At 41.1% G+C, this 26037-nt stretch overlaps 1 protein-coding gene across 1 annotated transcript in view; it reads left to right on the top strand.

Moving 5' to 3' along the window:
• Positions 1-14474: 14474 nt before the first annotated feature.
• The window catches only part of LOC106743886, a 38212-nt gene continuing 26649 nt past the window's right edge, over positions 14475-26037 (top strand). The window contains exons 1-2 of the mRNA XM_014618134.1: positions 14475-14918; positions 16715-16934. Of these exons, the coding sequence (XP_014473620.1) occupies positions 16731-16934 (204 nt within the window). The 5' untranslated portion in view covers positions 14475-14918; positions 16715-16730. The remainder of the gene's footprint in view (positions 14919-16714; positions 16935-26037) is intronic.

Raw genomic sequence — 26037 nt, 5'->3', positions numbered from 1 at the left:
CAGTTATATCTTTTTATTATTTCACTAAAAATGTCATTAAAAAATGTCACTAACATATCGCGTTTGTATGCACTGACACGATTAAATGCTGTTCCACAGCATTCTGCTTTCTCTTATCGTTTATCTATCACCGTCGAGTAACGCAGAAGCATTCAATTTCCTTCGATCGTTACGCTAGGATGTAAATCATAGGCGCGCGCCCCTTGCACAACGGAAATATTAAATTCATACGAAACGCGAGCGCGATATTTTCAGAAAGTCGGCCTCCGCCGGAACTGCGTAACCATCGCCGCAGTGAAAACTCGATCGTAACTCCACGGTATCCTGAAATTAAGCAGCGGCAATTAACGTGTTCTCATGGTGAATGCAAAGAACGTGTTCCAGAAACGCCCTCACACGGCCGGTGATACTGATGCTCGACGTTTATGCTCGATATCCATCGTTTATTATGCTGATTATTTTTAGTTATGCCATAATAATTACACGTTGTTGCTCTCATCATACAAAACAGAAATTACCGATTATCCGTCATTTCTTCCCAGATAACGTAGTAAGCAAAATATTCGCCAATATAGCAAAGTATAGATCTTTTATAAAAAAAAATATATATATATATATTTATAGAATTCCTTGCCGTGTTGGAAAGAATGACCGAATTGGTTTATCCGCTTGGCGATACCGAATACCGATACCGATACGGGCTTTGTTTCACACGGGATCGAACGAATCATCCGAGTGACGTTACACGCGATCGGTTTAATCGAGGCCAACCTGAGAAATGTTTGACTTATCCTAACAGAGCAACAATTTCCTGTACTTCTATCTTGTCACACGGAAGAGAACAGTTTCAAAGGTAAGATTGTCAATGTTGATTAAAACTTTCCGGGAAGTCAACTGATAACACCTTCCACTAGTCATTATTATATATTGTCAGTTAAATGAACGTGATAATAGTATCTACATATCGTCATTCACTGGAATTGTCGTTCCACACTGTACCGTCCTAGATATAATTATAAATAACTGGTACATTTTTTATCACTTGCGTAATCAAACCTCAAAGTACGTCGCGAAATGCGAGAGAGGATTCTTTTGTTTTTTCTTTTACGTTTATTGTAGGTTACTTTCTTCAGACAGATTAATGTATTATTGCGGAAATAAACCATGTCGGTAACCATTAATTCGTCTGTGAATAAATATGAAACGATTTTCACCGTTCCTTAACTTTCCTTAACTTTCAGCTCGACTTGTAAATTTATGTTGCACAACCGGAGATTAGGTCTCGCAATACCGTATTTTATAATCTATACATAATAATACATTTATCTCGATTGCGATACATGTGTGTTTAAAAAAGAAATCGTAAGAGGAAATTTGCACAGCACCGTGGAAAAATTCAGTTTCAGCGCACTGAATGGTTGGGAATCAGAAGTATGCGTTATTCAAGGTGGAAATATCGCTCGTGATTCGGGAATAAATCACATCGATATTATTGGCATACGGAATAAACTGACGCACTCGGTAAATCCCAGAAATCGTCGCAACATAACGCGTTCCGCATATCTGCGTGCGATGTGTCACGTGTTTACATTTTATATTAAAAAAACGTGTCTCTATTCGACGTTGAACAACTTTAAGCGTTCCCTTTGCGAATTCCATGTCGACATTAATCGTTCAAAATAACGAAGATGAATGACGAAAAAATTTATCGTTACGACAACAATACTTCGCAATCCTGTGTCGTTGGTTTCCAATTTACACGTACTTTATTCTCGTATTTCACTTATAGACTTTAGTCGGTTGGAGGACAATGGTTCAAGCGGATCTTGAACGGTGATTTAGACAAGAGATTAGTGATTACCCTGTGATTTATCGCCTATTGACGTGTAGTTCCATTGTCCGCAGACATACGATTAAAACACGTACAACCAATAACTAGAATTGTCCCTGAACGTGACAAAATGCACCAGCGCAACTTGACACCGAACGTCGTCACGAATGTCAACACGCACGCGTCCGTAAATCCAGCCCCGTAATGGGTCGCCAATATTTGCTTTCCATTATATTTTACGAGTCGCATAATTGGCCGGCGATCAATCATAGACACGAGCAATTTAGGCTCACTTTGACACTTACTTATCGCATCGGCTCGGCGGACTACAATTCATTCTCACGTAACCTTTTCTGCCGAAAATAAAAGAAGCACGGCGCGTAAAATGATTACGAACGCGGGACGACAAGTCGTTTTAATTAGCATACCGGTCTTTCGTTCTTGCGACTTTCTCTCCGCAATTATCGCCACGAAGATTTTCCCAGCGTTAACGTTAGATTAAATTAGGCTGAAATTGTGAACTCCCGCTCGGCAACGAAACGTTGCATTGTTTCGGCGCGTCGTTAATGCGACTCGTATTAAGAGCAGATCGTCAGCGATGGATGGTGCGCGTTGCAACAATTGCCTGTTAGTGTCCCGGTTGCTGCAATTATTTTTGCATTCGTCATGCGGTACCATACGCAGAGTTGCGTCGACAATTGCAATGTATGTTTCATAATAACACAGTTTCGTGCCATTAAGAAAACGTGAATGAAGTTTCGGTAGTGTAGAGTCTTCTAGAGACAAATCACTGAAGGGAAAAATATATAGAGAAAAAGATTTCTTTGGATTTGGTATGTTTGTGTGACTTGGCTTTGTTTAATATAAACAACATAATTTAACCCTTTGTGGCTCGCGGTAGGCGTTACAGGAATTGCTCTGGCTTATCTCTCGAGAGCGAGTGAGACATATTGAGAATGACACATATTGAAAATAAGAAAGACTCATTGGTAAACATATTGATATGAAGCCTAAATATAAGATTCGCTGAAATCAAATCGTTGTCCAGTCACACTAGACACTAAACCGCCAACGATTAATATTTGTCGTTTGTTTCAATCAAAGTTATTTTGTTTCAATAAAAGTATTGTTGCTTTACTAGAGCCAACAACCATGTTGTTTGACAGGGAGAATTTTATTATTACAGAGAAAATAATATATTCCTTTTCGATAAGAAAAATTTATCTCATTATATATCAAATATTGTTCTACTGAAACAAAAAAGTTCTTTAATGTTTTTCCAATTTAGTATTATATTTTTTTCAAATAATTTGTTGTTCGTGACAACCATTGTAATGTTGGAATGAAAATACAAAAGAAATATGTTATTCGACGTAAAAATACTTATCGTTTGAGAAACCAAACAATTCGGTTTGTTGAATCAAACACTCGTTTGCCCCGTACCAAAATGCAAATTTGTTTCAATTAAATAAATGTCAAATCTAAAGAAATCTTTTTCTCTGTATACACGTAAGATCGGATTTCACGTAAGAGCGGAAAGTGAAATCCACGAAAAATTGCGCCATCGACTCGATCGTAGAACTGGTCTCACCGCGACCAATTCTACTCGCAAATTAGTTACGAGCTGTTCGCGAATGTAACGCGAATCCGCAATATGCACTCACATAAGAAGCGCATCGCGATGGTGTTAATTCATGCGCGCTCGCATCGCTTCATATATATCTCCTTTCATTACATCATACCGTTATCTTTGAAAGCGATACGGCGGGGCACCGCTCATTTGCCGGCTGTCTCAGCGAGCAGTGCTACCGATCGCTGAAATCGTTCTTCCCTCCGTTCGGCGGAAATTCTGCTCCCGTTCCTCGGTTTATACGCGAGCCTCGCCTCGCCTCGTCGTTGCACAATATTTCGCATCTATCCTGCCGCAGCCGTGTCGTTTAATGCGGGCTTCTACGATCGCGCGTGGGTACGCAAGTACAATCCAGTAACGTAAGTGCGTAGACGCAACTCGAGCCGACGATCTCCGGCACTACTCTTGGTTGCGGTACGAAACGATAGTAGGAAGTTGCGCCAACTTCGTCGCGATTCTGAGATTTGCGCTCTCGTACTCCGGCAGCAAGTACAGAAGAATTACTTGCAGGACATACTGAAAGTCTTTGGAGAAATACTAAAAATTATATAGTTGAATAGAATTCTGATATTTATTTACGGCATAACTATTTTACTATTTTAGATTTTGCAACATTTGTCGATATAAGTAATTTTTCTGCTTTAATCTCATCAATTGGACAATATGAATCATTTTATTTTAACAAATGCAGCAAAATTTTAAATAATATAATAGCACAACAGCATAGTAGCAATGCTGAGAAAATGAAATAATATACTTAAGATATTTACACAGAGAATATAAATCAACTTAAAAAAGAATATAACGTATAAAAAATAAGAAGATAACTAATAATAAGATGTTAAGGATGTCATATAAGGCGTTAAGCAAAATGTGTTCCCTGTCTTGATTTTTTTTCCTTTCTTCGTTGTAATTGAATTATTTTCATATTATGGATTAGCCGACTTGGAAAAGGTGAAGGTACGCGACGATGTAGGTGTGCGTAATATTATACGAAACTAGATCGAAGTAGTTTGAGAAAATAGCGAATTGCCATTTATTTCGTTACGGTTTGATAGGTGTGGTTCCGCCGGAAGTGGAGGTGAATTAAGCGCCATCATGCCGGAAATGCACGGAAAGACCACGTGAAACAGATCAGGCCGTCATTGTTCGCCACGAAATCGTGACCGCATTGTCCCGGAAATACTGACTCGTTCCCGGAAACGGGTGAAAATGTTTGACAAGGAGGATCCAATCTTAACGAGCTAGAAAGTAACTCTGCGAGTTCATTCATTAAAATTAAGACGCATCCACTAATTGGATTTCTATTCCAGAGACCGATCGTTTCACCTATTCTACATGTGATACCGTTTTTTTCCCTAGGAACTAATTACCTGCACCCGAGTAATAACAATAATAATAAGCCCAACGACAATACAATTGCATATTAGTCACGTGCGAAAAAGTAAAATTGATAACTTTGCGGACAAGCGGATAAAATTGAATGACGAAACAGATGGAAGTTACAGGAGTGTTTTGAGAGAATATACAGGGATCGCGGACGGGGAAGAGAATAACTGGATCTTGATAATCAGGACATCTAATCGATGCGAGTTGAGTTCAAACGGAAGCACGACGTCGGCAGACGAGTTTCACGCTGAAGTCCAGCTGAATCCTAATCCCATTCACCGTTCTTGCCATAATGTACGTAAAATGCGACAATAATATAGCGTAATGTGTAATTAACTTTACGGTTGATCATGCCGGGATGAAGTACGACACATCACTTATATGACTTTGCGCGGCTTCTATAATACCGTAATGCGATTCAGCTATTAAGTCCCCCTGTCTCACGAAGTTCCGGCTTTTTTCCACGAACATGACTATCAATCCATCGTTTCGTCTTTCATCAGGGTCCGCTCTGTATAATCATATTGAAGTGCTTTATCACGTGAAAACATGAGCTATAATGGTTCCGTGCCTGCACGCGTCCTTTTTAAGGGTGGAAAGTGCAATGTTCGCGGCCGCGCCCGGATAAGGGCGCGGCTTTCAAGGGTGCGGTGTTTGCTACACGACGTGCACACGTGTATGTATCCCCCTACTTTTTCATCCCCGTGACAGCACGGTGGAAGCTATTTAATTTAAGTCATTTCCTTAATAACCCCCGACCAAAGATATTCTGGTAACGGAGAATCTCTCATTACCAGAACAGCCTCTTCTATTAGTTTTCGCTTCATCGCTTCTCTAAAGTAGGCGTTTTTTCAGAATAAAATTCTCAATAGTGCTAACAATGCAAAACATGTGACGTGTCTATTTCAATTTATCTCTTCATTGGGGAAAATGGAATAGTTGGTTATTTAATCTGATCTTTCTTATCGCGCTTTACTTATCATATGCTCGCAATTTAATATCGTATAAAGTAGGTAGAATGATCCGGGTCGATAATACCGTGATAAAATATGTATGTGGCAAAATTTATAAGCGGTGCCGTGATATACGACTCTTGACCGTGATAGACGTCTATGCAAAGACGATTTATGTTCCGCAGCGTCCATTGTCTGAGAACACTTCTCGGCAGGCGCTCTAGACTGTTTACAGTATGAGTTCGCACCGCTAGTCATAACTTACTTGTCATTCGTCACGAACGGCGCGCGTTTCCATACGAAATGATCTTATCACCTTATACATTTTTTTCATTCCTTGTTATTGCATAGAGCGTGATCGATGCGTGTTATTTTTAGTTACGTAACAATGCAATGTTAACGTAAATTGCACAACCACAGCCATTTAATTACGGCTAAAAGCAACGATAAAAAAGCAAGATTAATAATGACAAAATATATGGAAATCTTACCTCAGGAAGCAGTTTTTGAAATTCGATTAACGTGCCGTTATTTTTTCGGGGTAAAATTTTTTTTGGTCTGCTAAGAACGAACACGTCATCTGCTAGTTAGTTATCCCTTCTTGCCCTCTGTCAATCGTCTTAAGAAATCTGAAAGTTCACGGAGCGTGTAATGTAAGTCAATCATCTCGGAAATTATAGCAGCTGACCTACATGCACGCAACCATTCCTAAATCCTGACGGATACCCGCCACCAATGCGGGTTAGGAAATAATTAATCAATTGCACAACCAAGAGAGAGGCGATATAATATGATATTATTATAAATTTGTCATGGCTCAACAATTTATGCATTGCAACGTTGCGGGAAAATGTGTTTCAGTACATTTATATAATATAATATATTGTGTTTGACAAAAACTATTTACCGAACAATTATATTACGTAAAAAAAATTAAAATTACATGATAGAAAAATAATCAAATTATCAGAATAATTTAGAAATGGTACATTAATGCGAAAAATTTCGTCAGAGATTATCGTCGCAAAACAATGGCCAATTAATCGTAATAATCCCTAACTAAAATCTTTATAATGGTGAGGAAACAACTTTTCATCTTCTGCGAAACATCGCGTTAAATCAATTAATGCAGAATCGATGGCTGGATTGCGTGAGCTTGCTAAGTATCTAATGGCATCTCGAAGCATCGAGAACCTTATATGAATTTCTTCCGAAGGAATATGTAACATAATTATCAAGTTCTTTTCGCACGGTGTACTTTCATATTTCATGTGTTTGTACTTCGTACTTTTTTTTCAAAGTAAAAGTTGCAATTTTAAGCTGTCAGGAATCAGTGATTAATAGAGAGTATCATAATTTGAAGGATGACTGAGCTATTTTTACCAGACGCGGAAGTTTCCTGTCTTAATAACATCTACGTGCTAGATACAAGATGAAGATGAAGCTAATAACGCACACCTGGCTTGTGGTATACAATTTCGCTTCGTCTTCCTGATCCTATCTTGAAGAAGTACGTAAGTAGGAAAGAGAACGAGGTTTATAGTTGAAATATATAAAATTCAACTCGAAATAAAAACTTATATTGATACACTTATATAAAGAAACGTATATAAAGGAACTTATATAAAGAAACGTTGTTTGAAATAATATCAAAATATGAAACAAAGTACATATTGTCCTTAACAACGCTACTTCGAAACTGCGGCACATATTGTGTTGAAAGGGTAGAGAAGGATGTCGCGTGAACTTTTCGTACAGAAAAGACTCTGTATTCCAGTAAAGGAAAGATAAATATACGTTCAGTGTGAACAGGGCTTCGTAAACGGCGGCTGTCGTACAGATTTGATTTTAGAGTTCCATAACACCCGATGTTTGCTAACTTTCGTATTATCGTGTGCGTGTGTGTGTGTATTGATGGAAGACCAATTGAATTTTCATATTTATTTTGTTCTTGTGCCCTTATCGATAAGAATGACTTTTGGAATCTTTCGTCGTTTGTTCCATTATAATATAACAAATGTAGGCAGAATAATATGCAGTTAGCACTCGATATAACGTCTCGCAGTTCTTCTGTTAATTGCAGCTGTCTCCAAAAGACGTAAAAAGGGTACAAGAAGAGAATTACATCGGAAATTGTGAAGGTGGCGGATAAATAAAATGCGCTATTTGTAAAGAACAGCTGTTCTTCCTTCTTTCAGGAATCGAGGACACTCTGACCACGATCGATGTACTTTAACAGCCATTCCATGATGCGGCAGGATCCAGCTTCCGCTCTGCGTGACAAGCTTCATTTCCGGGAAGGTTCCGTGTCCCATCTATTTGGAGGGAACCCTAGCGAGTATTCTTTCTCCCCTCCATAATCATTGATGACTTGGACCATCACTTCCTACGGGAGGGGCTGTTTACGTTTGACTAACAGTATACGTGCTTTAAATAAGAATATTCGCGCAACAAAAGAAGTAATAAATGCCAACACACAAAGCTTTAATATTCATATTGCATTGTAATTATTTTGAGAAGTAAAATTTATTCAAATAAATAATTACTTCAATACTCCTTAACAAATAAATAATAAAGTAATATTTACTTGATCCAAATAAACTATTTGTTTTATCTAATTTATCCAAGTAAAAATTTGTTGAGAAATATTGGAGTAATTATTGATTTAAACCTAGCATTTTTTTCTATGTATCTATTTTTGAATTTCTGGTCTTTGCGACAAACTATTTCATTTTATAAATTTGAAGCACAACTGAAAATTGCTCGACAGGTGGCAATATGCAAATTCCACTATTGTTGCATTCGTCGAGAACAAAAAATTTGCAGTTATCGTAATTCCATCTTTCTCCCTTCCGGGATGTTCATTTTCCTCCGTGAGACATCGCTTCGCTCCCAGTTGCCTACAACGGCCGAAATTGGCGGTTTCTACGGTGAAAATTATTTTTTTCGGACGGTAACACTCGGTTACGTCGATCTTCGGTTTCGGTGCTGACGAACAACAGGCTCGCCTTGCAAAGCGAGATACATGCCCCTTTCGTTGCACCCCTCATCTCGTGCACGCATACAGGCAGAGCGGGGTGTGCAGGTGCATGATAGATGCACGCCTGGTAAGAATCGCACACACGGAGGAGAAGCCTCGCCTGTGGGAAAGTAACGCTACACCATGGGACCCACCGGGCTGGACCGCTGCTCTACCAAAGTTCCATGGTATCCTGCGCATACCACGCTTCGTCGTGCTCGTTGCATTCGTCGTGCGTACACGGCTTAAGTAACTGACCACCATGGTTCCGATTTCCCCTCTCGCACTTCCTCCCTCTCGTCGGTTCGAGTGGTTCTCAAGTGGTCAATCGACTTTGCGCATCGGAATTTGCGTATGGACAAATGCGCTGATATCTTTATCGTCGCTCATGTGTATTTCGTGACCTCGAATTCGTCGCACAATTACATGTGACGTTATATACATGCAAAGTAGCTCGTAAAAATTCAGCGAAAATCTGCGAATTTCGCGAAAACGTAAATAATAGCGTTCCGATATGTGGTTCAATTTGGAGCGATCTTCGAAAAATTAAAACATTTTTTTTCTCAAGGTTAACCTCAGTAAAACAACAAAATATGCAAGAAAAACAATAAAATTATGCAATTTTTTTCTGTTTTTTCGTTTTTTTTTTACTGAGATTGAAAGCAATTTTTTTTTAATTTTTGTTCGAAGATCGTTTGAAACCTCAACCACATGTCCCGATTGTATTTTTTATCACTTTAGCTCTAAGTGATGTAACGCAGTTAAATTACATAGTATTATTGGAGAGTACACCTCAGCAGGTTCCACAGGCTAAACTACTAAACTACTAGGCACTTGGCGGTAATGCTATGTAATTCATTTAAGTCTGTTACGTCACTTGCATTGAAAATGATGAAAAGTACGATTGCAACTCCATTGAAATATCGCCGCTGATTACACTTTTACATGCGCGTCTTAAAGTTTCAATATTATACAGAATAATCGGTTAAATCTCAAGTGTTGAATTCGCGTTAATAAACGAATAGAAGCCGAGATTAAATTCTGGGAAATCAAATCAAATGTAAATATAATTAACACAACGTTTCCGAGAGATCTTCACACGCAGGAAACAATTCCGTGAATGTAATAAAATTTTCCGTTGTCTAGGAAGAATAGAGACCAGACGGAAAACTCGATTGTAAGGACAGAAAGATTTCTACAGGAAGCTTCCACTTGATCCTCTTTTCCTCTTTTCAGTTATCTTAACCGAGTTTTACTACGATCGAATGCTCGGACACGCATTTTCAGTCGCGATAACTGACGTATCATTTCTCGTTATCGAATTTTCATCTCCTCATTCGGTTACGCGAACGGAGATTTTTTATTCCTGCATTTCTTTTTATCTCAACCGCGATATTCGAGCGTCTCTGTATTTACCTTAGGAGATTCCAGTATCGCAGAAAGATCTTCACACCCCATTTACCGTTAGAGATTTTTCCGTCGCCTTGACGGCCGGCAATTCTCGCATTATCCCACAATATGATGCAAATCTCTTGCCCATCTCCGCCTATCGTAGCAGAAGTCGCCTGCAGGCAACCACGTACGAAAATGTTCGTCACGAGAGCGGCTCGGTGCGCGACAGATCGACTCTCGCGTAGGGCCCGTACCTGTGCGCGTCTGCGATAAGCCGGTATTGCTTCACGAGACTTCAATGCGCGTACGTGCACACTCGTTTCGCATTGTCGGCCGACGCGCATAGGCAGGCCTTATCTGCTGATTGCAGCTGCACCGCGCGGCGTGGACGGTGATCTAGCCTGGCGGAGCTAATTGAATTTTCTCCCCGGGATCGTCGTGAGCGAAGCCAGAGCCGATGGAAGAAGGACCTTTTACAGTGAGGCCCCTTGTGTTCGCGACAAAAGGCGCGCGTGTTGCACGACGAAATCGCGATAGTACGCGTGGCTGCACGGGACTCTCGTGCTCTCGCCGGCGCGCGCTGCAATCTCGGGACCAAAGTCGCTCTCGCGCGCTCTTCTTACGGACATGCCGCCGTTAGATGAACGACGTTTTTCCATGACTGTCGGTTCTCGACCCCGCCGGGGTCGATGGAAAATATTCGAGACAACGTGCGATGATACGCGATCTACAAGCGAACGCGAACTGACCTTTCGAATTGAAAACTCATGTCTTGCGATTGGAAAAGTGCATCTCGAATTTCCTATCGAAATGACAAACTGACAATATTGAATATTAAATTACATCGTGTGTATAAATTAATATTAAATTAGAATTAGAATTAACCTTTCGACACACTTCTGAAAAACCATATACTTCTGAAAAGCCGGTAACACCGTAAATAGGGTCGTCTTGTGCGATTTTGTAAATTCCACATCTAAAAAAACTGCGAAAAGAAAGGAGTTGACGAAATTCTAGAAAATAAAGTATAACTCTTCCACTTTAATGTTTAATTATGCATTGCGACTATTAAACGATTTTTCGGGAGTGGAAGGAACTCATGGGTTACGCATTTCTCTTCGCTATAGCTCTTCGGATTCACTGGGTCTATCTAATCCATAATTTGAAGGGTTAATTACACAAATATTATTATACAATATAATTTATTATATTATATTTTTATTTAATATAATTACATTGTATATAAATACGATTCTAATAAATATTAATATTAACAAACATTAAATATACATGACGAGTATTAAGTTTTTTTATATTTCTCTAAAAAAGAGAAAAAATAGTCATTCATTGAAACAGCTGAAACGCTGCGCGTCTCCGTTCTAGTATCATCTATGAATCCCGAATCCATGATAGATCATGTGATTAAAAGGAAACCGGAGAAAACTCAACTTGTGACGCGATAGATACATGTGTATATTATGACCTGCTCGGTGTTTCCAGTGAAATTACGATGCAGTGAAGCATTATTTTCGAAAATAACCCTCATTTTCGACACGCCTATACGCCTGAGATTGGCCTCGAATTACACGTGCGACCACCCTGCGCTGCACTTGGCGGCACCGTAAATGCCACCCAAGTATCTAATCGCGCGCTCCTTCCCTCCTCTCCCGCTCTGAAACCTGCATCTTCCCAAATACCTGCGGAGCGGCCGATTCTTTCGAACGACTCTATTACAAGATTACTTCGAAGGATGACGGCTATCGGCAAGTGCAACGGCAGTTGCAACATCTATTTGGAAAATTCAGTCGTGAAACATCGCACAACCGGAAATGGGGGAGGCTCATTCGTACTTCCGGTACGCGAATAGGCACGATTGCATCTATACCGACGCAAATGCAAATATACGCTCCGATCTAGATCGCGCAGTATAATGGCGGCTCGCTCTCTCGCTATATGCGTATTAACGCACTTTCCGCGTATCTACGAATTTCTCAGCGGCAAGTCATTGTTTTTCCTGGCGGGCGTGTTACGATCGCGCGATGTAACGAGTTTATTAAAGGAATCGGAAGGAGAAGCGCGCCGGCACCGCTATTGAGTGAATCGTGCCGACTCCCACGTGCGTCTCTCTCGTTTTTCCCTCGCGAAGACGTAAGCCCTTCTCTCTGCGACGAGAGCTCGACGCCCATGCAGTCGCTCGTCGGACGATCACGTAGGACGCGCCTCTCGCGTTTTATTTTTTTCCTTTTCTTTTCGAATGTGGCAGGTACAGGCGCGTATGTAAAATATCGCCGCGAGGTGGTAGGAGCGAAGATTTGTTGGTCGAGTCAGATAAGCAGTCTGTAGCCCCATGAATGGTCCGATCGTTTGGATATCAGCTAGTCGTCTTTATCGCGGAGTCTCGATTAACTTTCGTGCCATCAGCATGAAAAAAAGCAGCTAATCGATTTTTACAACGCGTTACGCGCTTACACGGAAAAAAAATAGGCTTACAGTGATAGATATTCTCGCTTATGTATGAAAATATCTGTCATTGATTTAAGACTAATTATTTCTGTGTACTATTATAAATATGCTCATTTTTTAGTAAGTGAAAAATTACACAAAAATACATATGAACCCTCCTCTCCTCTCTTGAACCGTGCAATAAAGGAGCAACCCGGATAACACAGTTAGTTTCATATACGTTCTTTCGATGTATATAACACGATTGTAAAACGTTACACACGTTTAAAAAACGTATTTGAAATTAATATGTGCTATCTGGAAATAGAGAGTGAAATATTTTATCTCCCGCGCAGTGATTGAGTATTTTCAGAAATGAATATTTCCTCCGTGAAAATCAATGCGAATAATTCGTTCGGAAATATCAAAAGACTAAAATTTAGATTTTGCGATTTTGTTACTCACTCGTGTCTCCCTCGCGATTACAGGTAAGGAGAGCACAAACTTATCGCAAAGATGTGTCTCAACACTGATGGAAAGAGATTCTTAGGAGGCTCACATTAACGATTCGTATGCTGTAGATGTGAAGTCATTGTCGCGACACTCTTCAGGTCCTCTAGTGACGATCACCTTAACGAGCACACGCTACCGCCATCACGTAATAGCTTCTTATACACGTCGCTTACCTCAGAGTGGAACCCGCAAAGAATCTTGTGCGCGGAATAACTAATAGAAAATAAAATTGCCGGACGTGCTTATCCGTAACGACTGAGGTACCTCTATCAGACTTTTTCCCCACGGTGCGAGACCGAGTTGCGCGATATGCAGTGTGTATTGCGTGTAGCACACCTCTCTTGCCACAATACAACGCGGAACCTGAGTGTGCGCCACGTAACACTGGATCTTAATTTATTTTTGCAATAAAATTACTCTTCCCTCATAACAGCGAACCGTGCTTTCTCCGGCTCTCCAATTTGAATAGTAATCACCGTAAATTATTGATAACATGCAAAATACCTTAAGTTATCAGCAACGATAGTTACTTTCTTCGTATCAAGTTATATCTGTAATTCCGTCCAACGTATGATATAATTCGCAATATATTATTCGATATATTATTCGATAGCTCGGGAAAACGAATATTAAAGTTTCAGAAAAACCCCGAATTTTCCAATTTCTCCGCAGAATCTTTTTCGATTCCTTACTTTCTTTACGGGGAAAAAAAAAATAAATGTGGCAAATTTTGATCGAACACGCGTGAATTTTTCTAAACGGACGTTTCTACGTTTCGGGCGGAAACCGAAGAAATCCGCGGAAAATTGGGAAAGAGCGGTTTCTTTCCGAAATTTTAAAACTATAATTCATACCAATATCGCGATAGCAATAATCTTGAAAACCCCAAAGCGAACATATAAACATCAACATACCAATACCACAATGTTTGACATTTAAAAATGGCGATCTCTCTATTCCGTACAGCGAGCGAGTACTCCACAACAGGAATAACAGCCGTCCGCCTTTCTGTATATCCCAGAAACATTTTACGTTCTCATCGTCGCCGACAAGGAGAGGCATCAAGGGTAGGACTCGTCTCCCTACGAGCGGCTGGCTCCGTGGACATAGGCCTTTCGTGACCTGAGCAGACAATGTCGCCCCCGCAGCTTGTCGGCGTGCGTGCACACACACACACACAGACCCACGCACACAGCGGCAAATATTACACAGGAAGGTCGTTCTCTTTCCTCCACCTCGGCCATCCGTCGGCGCGAGGCTTACTATGTTGGCTTACTCGCGCATTCTCGCCAGTTGTAACGGAGCGCTCGCGGAGCGCACACCGTGGCGTATCCATCGGCGCGCGTTTCAAACAGAAACCTCAAGTCAAACTTCCAACTCTGCCGAACACTCCTCGTTCCGGAGAGTTACGTTTCTCGTCTCTCTGTCCGATCGTTCGTTACACAGTGACTCCCTGGATAACTGCTCCGAGGACCTCTCGTGCGGAATGTGTGGAGAGTTTCGTTCACGAAATGCGCGCCAGAAGTCCCTCCAAATACGCTCCCCCGACGCGATGAGGTGGTGAATCCGTTCGTGTGTTGTGACCATCGGGTAAATCACCCTGAGGCTTGATACGAGGTGCTAGCTTCTGGTTTGAGACAGTGAACTTGGATCGATGCTGCTTGTACATTCACTTTGAATATGACTCCCGCGTGTTGACGCGTGCGCTATTACGAACACCGCGGATCACTCGACTGCGAATCAGTAAAAGTGAGTATATTTCGAGCTTGCGCAGAATTTCATATATGTTAAGTGTTTCGTTCATATACATATACGCATACATGTATCTAGATTCAGACTTGTATCCGATATTTACAACAAAATATCTCACATTGCCTCTTTCACGATGTTAGAAACAAAGATATACGGTTCCCGCATCTCGCGTCATCTCACATATCCTTCTCTGCGTCCGTGATATCATATCGTTGCATCCTTTGGATGCACGTGACCGCAGTCCGCACATCGGTTCACTGATAACGAAGTTCGCTGATAACAAAGTTACGTAGGTTAAAACTGAAATGTAATTTGTGCTTCGGAACTCGGTGAAAAATATCGTCTCTTGAGCTTGCGTCTATACATCAAAAGGTTTATCATAGAAATTGATGGTTTTACTATTTTTTTATTTATTCATATTCATAATTTCTGAAGAATGTATGAAAAAATGTCTATACTGAGAAAAAAATATCTAAGAAATAAAAAAGATTTTTTCGGTGGGTACTAATACATATTTACTGATGCTAATGTAAACGAGGAAAAAAAATTGTTTATATTAACTAGAAAAAGAACCAGATACATGTTGAAGGAAACAGAATTTCTGGTTATAAGTTTTGGTTATAAGAACCATATTTGGGTCTTAAGAACCAGAAATTTTGTTTTCTTCAACCAGAACGCATCTGAGTGCTCCCTTTCTGGTTAATGCAACCAGATTTTTTTCACGCATGTTTTTACTCTGAGTCTTTTCTTAGATGAGAAAATATATATTTTCTTAAATCGTTGCTTTTCATGAAAGCAATCGTTTATTATAAATATATTTAAATAAAAAACTTTAAATTTAAATAAATATGTATTAGCATTGACCGTATAAATATTTGTTTAAATTGTAGATATTTTTTCTCTCGGCGTACATGTAGAACAAGAGAATTATTCCATTGGATTCTTTTTAAAGTATTGCAGTTCGTAGAATACGCATCCGTATTTTTTGCACGTTCGACGTTTTCTGGACATCCGGATTGGACCCTAATATTTCACCAAACACGAGAAGTGTTTTTCCTGCTTTCCACACGATGGACGTATGCACGAAATGTGCAACCGTCTGGTTTCACTCCGGCGACAAATTACACAGGCGTGCTTAAAGTGTACCGTTGCATGCGTCCGGTTTTTCTGTGAGCAGGCTTCCCGCCACTTTCCACGTTTGTGTAACCTAGCAATCACAATCGCTGGACACTACTTATCGAAAGGCCGCCAGACCAATTACGGTTTTTCTACGACCTTGCGAGAGGAAACGCATAAAGAGATTAATTGAAACGCACGTTGCTATGCGGTCCCACGTAGACGCTCCTACGACCGCCGGAAATCTACAAACGAGTGAAACGTAAAATGACAATTTCACTCGTCTTCTTTGCGACGAAAGTAGTAGTCGAAAGTAGTCCTGACGTTGGACTTGACGGTCCTGGCAGCAGGTTGTAAAATTATTATTCCCACCGTGAGCTCCTTACGTCGCGAATTTTTTACGAATCACTGCCCGCGTCGACCTCATTCATTGATTATATCGGACGCACCTGACTCATCTTTCAATATGAATCAACCGTTCGACGATCATACCGTAGATGGAAGTGATACAATTAAAAGTAAATCTACGATGGAAAATCGAAAGTTATCATCGTTATCGTGCCGATCCATTAGAGCGGACAGTCGGTCGAGTTTAACGACAGTTGCAGTTATATACACACATTTGCCAGCTTAATACTTCCGATTAACGTTAAACGACCCATGGATCCTGATTACAGATTAGAACCAGGAGGAATGTTGAAGCACGTGTCGGTCTCGCCGTGGAGAGGGCGATCGGACAGCGTGAGTCTCTCTTCCAGCGGCGGGGCGAGTAGCTGCGGAAGCGGAAGTCCTACCCCTGGTCACACACCACCACCCTCGAGAGCGTCCTCATGCGCTTCCCTAGCACCTCTAACCGCCCTGTCGAGCTTTTCACCGGCCGATAACGCACCCCAACAGGTGAGTACTCGGTGATTATTTTCTCACGCATCGGGAAGATCGTTTTCTCGGATTAATTCCCAATGCGTTCCTAATTTTTGGAGTTGTTCATATAAATGCCACAGAGATTTTTCCGAAAAATTCAAAATCGATTTTTTTATATGATCCTAGACTTCCGCGATGTGGATGATTACTTGATTTGGCTTCCGAGTTAGCGTCGCATTTGTCTCCGATGGTTTGATGGATTTCTCGGGTCGATCTCAGGTAGCACCTCACCTTGAAGAAGCGAACTACGATGTTCACGAAACGTCAGGAAACAAATCCATGAAGGACGCGACGCTAACTCGGAAGCTAAACCAAGTAAACGATTCTTTTATAGTTAAATATAACTCTAATAGTTAAGTATAAGTCTAATTTTTTTTTCTTTTCTTGCGATGGCAGGTTATCGAAAGAAAACGGTCAATATATTATTGAGTCAAATTATAAAAATAGCTAACTATAAAAGTAGCGACCTTGTATCCTTCGCAAAAGTTCCTACGAACTTATCACAAACTATTCGTTATTCCACACGTCAGCATATCGTTTGCGAAGCGACGAATTTATTCGATAAATACGAGATTATTTTGAGGTATTGATGCTCGTGTTTGATGAGCATTCAGCCGATAAACGCGTAATGTGAATAAGAGCGTGGAGGTTAATGCGCTATGTCTGCTGGAGATGGTCAAGAACAACGCGGGAGAGTGTAAAAAGCGATGATGCTACATTTAATGAAGCAAACGAGGAGAACAAAACGTCATTCGTGCGCGTGTGGCACCGAGTGTGTGACGTAAAGCGGTTTAGCGAAAACGAGAGCAACACAATTCCCGTACATTTATTAACAGCTGGACCACGTATGCGCCAGCAATGACAACGTTGATGAATTCGTCAGCTAGTAGCATACTTGATCCACAATTATTTCTGTTGTCTAATCTGCTATTACTCTTAATTCGCAGTACATCGCGTCTACCCTTGAAACACAGTCGTGAAGTAATGATCACGCAAAACGATAAGTCGATAGTGATGACAATGAAATCTTTCCTTATAGCTATAGAATATTAGAATAGTGAATTTTTTTTAAATTATAATTTAGAGGGAAAGCACCAAAACCGACATACAGAGAAACTGAGTCCCAAATCCGATATACTAATGATATATAACTATAGAAAATTATCAAAAAAATAAAATACATAACAAAAATTATTACATTATTTTATATATTTATTATATATCCTTACATGTTATCTTTGACCTTAGATATTTTTTTTATGAAAAGAGATTTCCCGACTTTTTCGTTCCGACTAAATCCATGTTCTGTCCGACATAGTCCAATACTTTATAGCCGAGAAATATAGGTAAGTCAACTTACCATACCCATGTCAGTTTTGGTGCTTTCCTTCTATTATTTTCAAAGCTGCAAATAAGATAAATATTAAATATAAAATAAATAAAGCTGTAGCCGCGTGTGAAGAGGAAGGAACGCTGAATATTTGGAACGTTTGTTACCCTTGTGGTCAGAGTCAGTTTCCAATGCGAGCCGCATAATTTCTCACAGCTTCTTAAGTCGATCCTATAGTATAACTGCACGCCGTACGGTTTCGCGTCCTTTTTTGCGCGAACAGATACATATACGTAGCTCTCTTGAGGGCTTTCGTCCCAGGAAGACGTTCAGTTAGGGCCTGAATATTTTTCCTCGCCATCTGCACAAACCGTGGGGGGACACGTGTCTTTGTCGCCATTCGAAATTTCGTCTCCTCTGCAGGAGCATCGAGCACCCTCGATCGAATGATCATCCTAAAATAACGATCTCCGAGTAAGTCGAGGAGGAGCTCACGTTAAGGTATATAATATTTTTCGCGGATACTTTTTCAGTGGTAAAACAATAACAGACGATCGTGAGCGGCGAAACGCGCGCGTTTTCTAGAGCGACTGTGTTTTTGCAATTTCACACGGCTGATTACGATCAGGGTCGGTGCATTTAAAAATATAACCGCGCTCAAACGCAAACGTCACTATCCCCGTTTCCACTTGAGCTCTAGATATTACGCGCGCGATTCTCCTCGATGCGCACATGGCGAAGACCTTTCATTGTATTTGCTCTTGTCTGACCTGTTTCGCACGCGGGTTGCAAAGGTTGTCGCAAAACGTACAAGTGGCTTCCGTTAGTTCGTTCGCGATACCGGCCACGCGTATCACACGTGATAAATATTTCCATAATTAAGAGGGAATGAGGAAAAAAACATTAGTATTCATTCAACACTCATTCTCATGGCATAAGCAAGAACATGTAATCTTATGTGGAGATCAAACTTACTCTTCTATGAAGAAATCCTACATAATTCCACAAAAAATATCATATTCTTATTATTCAAGAATAATTTTTAGGAATTGAGAGGAAACAAATATTGGATAGAAAGAAGGATATCCTCAAACTGATGCAATTTTTAGTTTGAAGATATCGTTCTTACTAATATTTTTCCTTTCAATTCATGAAAATTATTCTTGAATAACACGAGTATATTTTATTTATATATTTTTTTTTCTATCATTTTTATACATTTCTTCCTTATATATGAAAATATATGTCTTAAATCGATACTAATTTTTTTCCCAAGTAGGCAGTACGAATGTTTAATTAACACATTGCGGACCAGACATTTTATTGCTAACCGTATCCAGTAGCCGGGTATGTTTTCGCCTCTAACGACGCAATATGAAATACGAGATATCTCGTCATCCGGCCTCTAACGACGAAATAGGAAAGACGAGATATCTCGTCATCCGTCCGCAATGCGTTAATATCTGCAATTACCGTAACTGTAACTCAATCGTGCGCACAACAACGTAATAATTCTATTACATTAATCCGTTTGAAATTTTTCCCTGTGAAGATAGGAATCGATTTTTCCTTATCAAGCAATAATTTCACATTGTACCTCGTACGATCGCGGGATGAAATTTTAACTATGAGATATTCGTGCCACGGTAAATCCCGAAAGCGTCCTCATCGTTACAAGAAGTATCATCTTTTTATCGCGAGATGTAGCGGAGAGTAGGGACGGACCTCCCTTTTTCGAAGCACGAGATACGCGTGTCCCGCAGTTTTTGTCGACGGGGCCATGGTGATTCTCTGTGAGAACCCCGCATACCGAGATGTCACACATTGCAACCGAGTTCACAATGCGTAGTGAAAAACTAAACGAGCGACGGTAACCATGGTGGATCCACTTAATCGCATTCGCTGCTGCTCTGCGTTGGTTCTTTATTGCCGGCTCACGATTAGGCGGTGCGTTTTCAGAGAGGAACCTTGGAACAATTGTCGGCGCTCTCGCTCACAAATTGTATATTTTTCGCAATTAACGCGCGCTGAAACACTAGACACGTGGGAGATGCGGCGTCGTTTGATATTCGCCAATTTCCGATCTTCTCATTTTTCGCGGTTTTTTCTGCAGACCGGCGGTCTTTTTTTCCCTATTTTCGGTATCAGCAAATATCAATGTGCGGCGTTAATGAAGCGACTGAATCCTACATCGAATAAATTAGCTATACGTTTTACGCACACAGGATCGAGTTCCGTGTTTCGTCACGCCTTTGATTCCGCACTTGTCCCGGCTCTTGTAATATCCGACGCGGTAGGCCGTGTTTCCGGCCGTCTCGTGATTCCACATCGCCTTGTCGAGCCGATTCCGTTGGACTATATTTCGATGAACTCTGTATTCCATCATCTCGGTCAAAATCAAGCTTCCGTCATTATTACTTATTGCTACGAGACGGAAGTATACTTATATAAAACTTCATTTTATTTTCATCCGTGTCGCTTGATCGACTTTCCTCGGCAAATGAGTCGCGCTCACGCCGCGAGGACGATAATCGGAAGTGACGAAATCTTATAATCTCTGTGTGTATTTCGTAAAACGTCATTGTCCCGCAGTTCCCTCGCGGAGTACAAGAGTTTCTCGCATCGGTGGCTCGAGGAAGGTCAGATTCACGACGTAGCGGATCTCTCTCGCTTCTGCCGAGATGTTCGCAATCCAAGGTCGCGTGGCTGCGAGATCACTGCGTGTCATCGACATACCTTCGTGCTTACCTTTTTGTATTCGATACGCAGACATAAATGTATCCGCGTTGACAACTCGTTCGGAAAATATTTCTAACCGAAGAAAAATCTTGAAATTGAAATCCGTCTACTTGCGAAAGTGTCAGTCAACTTTGTCCGACTGATGTCTGTTTCCGCCGTAGTGGTTTAAATTTAATCGACGATTAACTCAACGGAATTGACTAATCGCAGTTGGCCAATTAGCTGAACCGATCAATGTAACCGGTCAAATTCCGTTCAGTTAATCGTCGATGAGGTTTGAACCGTGATGATAGAAACGGGCATGAATCGTATGAGATACTCGCGGCGGCAATATCTTTTTCTCGATTTTCTTCTCTTACGGCTGTACACTCTGATTAACATTGCACCTGGTCGCGCCGTCCTTCGTGTTCAGAGACCGGCAATTACACAGATATTTGCCGGGGAATCATTGGCCATTATTCCGCAGTTCGCAATCAAGTTAATGCCGTTCGCATGGCTATATGCACGTACGTGTGAGAATCGGGAGATCCATTTGGCGCGCCGTTTCCGCGAATCCGCCGGATCCACGACAAACATTGTCTTTTCTCTTCCTGCTCCGATTCCGCTTGTTCACGGTGGTACGGGAGGGGGAGGACGAGGAACGAGCATGATAAATGGTATGTTGCTTTAATTATTACATGCCGCCTCGCCCGCATGATGGCAAAACGGCGAGAGGGGAAGAAGCGCCGGGAAAGAGAAACGGAAAAAAGAGTAGACAACGAAGCGCTATCCTCGTCGAGACTCTTTACCGTGGCAAAGGCCCCGTATGATGACGAACGACCGGTCGCAATGGCCTATGATCAGGATACAACTCAAGCAGGGGTCCTTGTCCAGACCCAAGGATATCTTTCTTATAACGCGGAACGAATTGTACAACGGAGCATGATAGGCAAAGAAAAGATGCTATTCCGAATAGAAAATGAGGACCCTCCCTCTTCTCCCTCTCCCTCCCTCACCCCTCTCTACGATATATTATCGACGAATTCACCGATTGCATATTGGGGGACCCTTTCTCGACGATCGGCTCGTCAATCCGGTTCCAACGCCATATTGAACGACTATTACGGAAGTACCGAACGCGACGCGATGTTCCTGTCCCCCCTCCCCCTGCTCCGGAGAGATAATTATAGATTATTATCCGCTTGTGCGTTCTCTCTCTCTCTCTCTCTCTTTTTCTTTCTCTCGGGACGAACAAGATGAACTCCTTCTCTGGGACAGATCCGAAACTTGGCTTTCGACTTTACCGAATGGACGATCTCTTAAGCAAACACGCTGCCGGCGTATGAAAACACTTCGGTAAAAAGTAAGAACTACAGGCCACCCCGTTTTTCGTCGTTGGCAGCGTGGAATTCCTCATCGCCGACGTAACTGAGGCGATGGTGTTCCATAATCCGCCCGGATCGAGACCAGCCTAGTTTACACGTGGAAAAACGCACATCGCCGCGAGAGGATACCGTATACTGTGTGAGAAATCCACGGAGATCCTCGCCGGGAAATGCCTCGGACACGTCATCGTTAAAGAATAAGAATCGCTGTTTATTTCTATGAAAATATGGAAATATAATGACATGAGCAAGTTATTATCGCGACTTGGTATCGCACGTGTTAGATGAAGATGCAGACGGCTGTTATGTTCAAAATTACGGAATGGAAATATGTTGTTAATGAGTGAAAACATTAGTCACGCGCCATGATAAAACTAATCTCACACGAACTCAAAAACCTTCGGTTATCGACTGAAATATTAAGAAAATAAAATTTAACTTGTCACCTTATCTTTCGAGGCTGGCTTCTGTACCATGAGATACATTTTGGGCTAAAGATGAACTCGTGGGTTTAAGATACAGCTTTAATTTAGACGTCAAATTAAAGATGTCGATAAAATTTGTCTTTCTCGTGTTTACCGAAGAAATGAAGTCGGAAGAGCGTATATGAATACTATAATTTAACAAATATATTAATATACTATTTACTAAACTAAAATGGCGTATTATATATTATGTACTGACAGTATATCACGAAAAGTTGTGACGATGATCCTATTTTCTGTCACATGAAAGAGTTCGAACAATTACGTTTCCCCTAGGTACGAAATAACATTGCTCCTTCATTTTCTCGAATTAGCTATGGCGATTTTACATTCCGCTCGCTACGTCCGCGCGAATTCATCAATCGTCTCATTCATCGTTCCACGGCGAATATCTGTGAATGGGAAAAAGATCGCGCCGAGCTCACGCCGTTATCTTGTTCGACACGTGAATCTCGTTCTATTCTTATGGGCGACGCCGGTACATTGGTTTTATTTCCTTACGGATACGAAGACAGTTCGCGGAAAAACGGGTAAACGGCACAGATAAGAGCGAAGAAAACCGCCAATAGGGTCGGACGCTGGCGAAGTAGATAAACGAAAAGAAGAGAAACGTTTCATGATTTTATTTATAGATACAGGGGCAAGATCGATGTGTCCGGCTTAATCGTGGCGGAAGTCGGACTACAGATTCTACGGACTAATTGATGACCACGAAGAATCTCGTCAGAACTCTAAAAACAATTTCCGAATTTACATGCCTCCACGACCGGATGTAACGGCTTTGAAAACAAATGGTTTGAAGAGATTAAAGCAGCTGCCCCTACGTTTTCAAGAAGAAACAATTAAATGAAAAGCATGACGAATTATTCTGTGTAGACGTGATGCGTACATACATAACGCTTCGATGCGCATGATGAAAAATATTATTTACCATTTAGAACCAGAAACGGAATAAGTAAAAGGATCATTGACAGATACTTTTTTACGTACTGTCGGTCGTAACGACCGAGCTGATATTTGATTGATAAAACCAGCAGATTTTTCCGGCCGGCGAGAAAAAAAAACAAGTCCGGTTCACCCGATTGAGCATTCTCGTCCTGCTCAATGTCACCGGATGACAATTCCTAATTGAAATGCTTGACCATTATCACGCGGGAATGGCGCAGTGCTACATCCGCGATTTAACACTCGAGCCGGCAGTGAACCGGAATCCGTTGCTTAACCGTCATGATAATCGGCGTATTACGCAATATGACGTTTGTTCATACGCCTCCCAAGTACGTTTCGCCGATCGCGTAGCGTTTTGCATGATCGAATTATACGCAATCTTGCACAGTCACAGTAAAATCGTGGAGATCGAGAGGTGAAAATATGAAAATGCTAATGCGTTTCGGAAACCGACGATCAATTCACCGTGCGATTTTTCGCGAATAACGTCATCGCGATGCAGAAAACTGTCTCAGCGTAGGAGAAGAGGGAGATACTAGTGATATATTTAAAAGAAGCTTATCTCTTTAAAGCGCAAGTTTATTATAATTGAGATTAGTTAAATGTCACTGGGAGTCATAGTTATAAATATAGAACTGTAAATCAGTAAAATTTCACTGAAAAAGTCTATCGATAGCAGCGACCTGTTTTCATCAGAGAACTGACTGCTCTGACTGCTGAAACAGTCAAAGAAGTTATTATTTATTACCTCATTTTTATTATCTTAACAATTCTTAAATATTCTTAAGGTATTGTCAATGATTTTATCTGAAACATTTTTAATTATGCTTAATTAGCTTAATTTACATCATATTTGAGAAAAACACGCTCACCTTTATGAGACCAGAACCTGATATCTATATCTAGCTATATCTAGCTTTTGAATCTGCTACCGTACGAATTATGCCAAATACGATACGGTTGAATGCATACACATATACGTATATATATTTCTGCTATACAACGCGTCATGACATTTCCAGTGAATGTTTCTCCGGGCAAAATTAGCGAAGTATAAAACAAAAGGGCTAAATGGAAGTATTCCCGCAAAAAATTGGCGAATACTAATTATCGCAGCGATACTGTTTTACTGATTCATTCAGAGATATTTTCATTGATTCGATTTAAGGAAGACTTTTCCATTAGCTTTTTGATAAGCAATACCGACGAGAGACCAGTGAATAATGGAAATCGAGCTTGTATTTTTTTTTTTGTATTTTGTATTTTTTTCACAGTTTTTCAAAGCAGCACATGGCGAGAAGCGAGATCGCGGTCGAGTCTCGCGAATCGACAGCGAGCGGATTTCATTCATGAGTTTTATCGTAAGAATTCCTGAGCTGTGAATGCCGTCGAGGTCCGGTCACGGGCTACTGGTGAAAGCACTCGCGGAGTCGGTCGCTCGCCGCACGCGAAAGTACTCATTCGCGAGTACACTCATGCTACCGGGAATTATTGCCTAGTTAAACTTGGACGATCCGAAAGCGTGGTCCACGCGCCGTTAAAGTCGACGCTTTACACGCTCATAAAACGAACGATCCTAGGGAGCTTCAGTAATACGTAAGGATGAAGAGCGTTGGAAACGTAAATCATGACTCGTAAATAAAGGAGACGCGAAATAAAAGAGTTTTCCGATTTGTGGCTGGAAGCCATAACCTCGCGAGTAAACCTTTACATTTCGCTCGTGCAATGCCATATCGTTCGCGACACTTTCATTCTTATTTTCTTTTTTCCTTTTGTTCAAGTTGAATATCAGGTTCGCATCGGTCTAATAAGCGATAATTAGTATTCGTGACCTTATTAGTATTATTCATGCCGGGAAGCTCTTCTGCCCAACGGGTTTATTAGTTTCAGGAATCAGTTGTCGCAATACAATAACCGCAATCGGAGACGAATACAAACGGACCGTGGAGAAAATTCTTCGGAGAACATTTAAGCGTGCAACGTTGGCGTTTCTAATCTTGCATACGATTACGAGCGCGCGAGCGCGTGCTAATGTGTTTGCAATATACTATTGGTTACTTGCCAACCAGGCGTCGAAAGACCTTATGTCACCACAACTCTGCGAAGTGCCCGATTGTGTCACCGTGTGGGACGAGAAATTGCATTCTGGGAATCCGCTTGAATGTCCTTGATTCCTGATGCTCATTGCGAGAAAGTATCCGGACCCGTCACAC

This window comes from Dinoponera quadriceps, unplaced genomic scaffold (genome assembly GCF_001313825.1).
Source record: "Dinoponera quadriceps isolate SergipeBrazil2010 unplaced genomic scaffold, ASM131382v1 scaffold1070, whole genome shotgun sequence".
NCBI lineage: Eukaryota > Metazoa > Arthropoda > Insecta > Hymenoptera > Formicidae > Dinoponera > Dinoponera quadriceps.
Note: the sequence above shows the minus strand (reverse complement) of the source record. Positions and strands in the feature narration are given on the sequence as shown.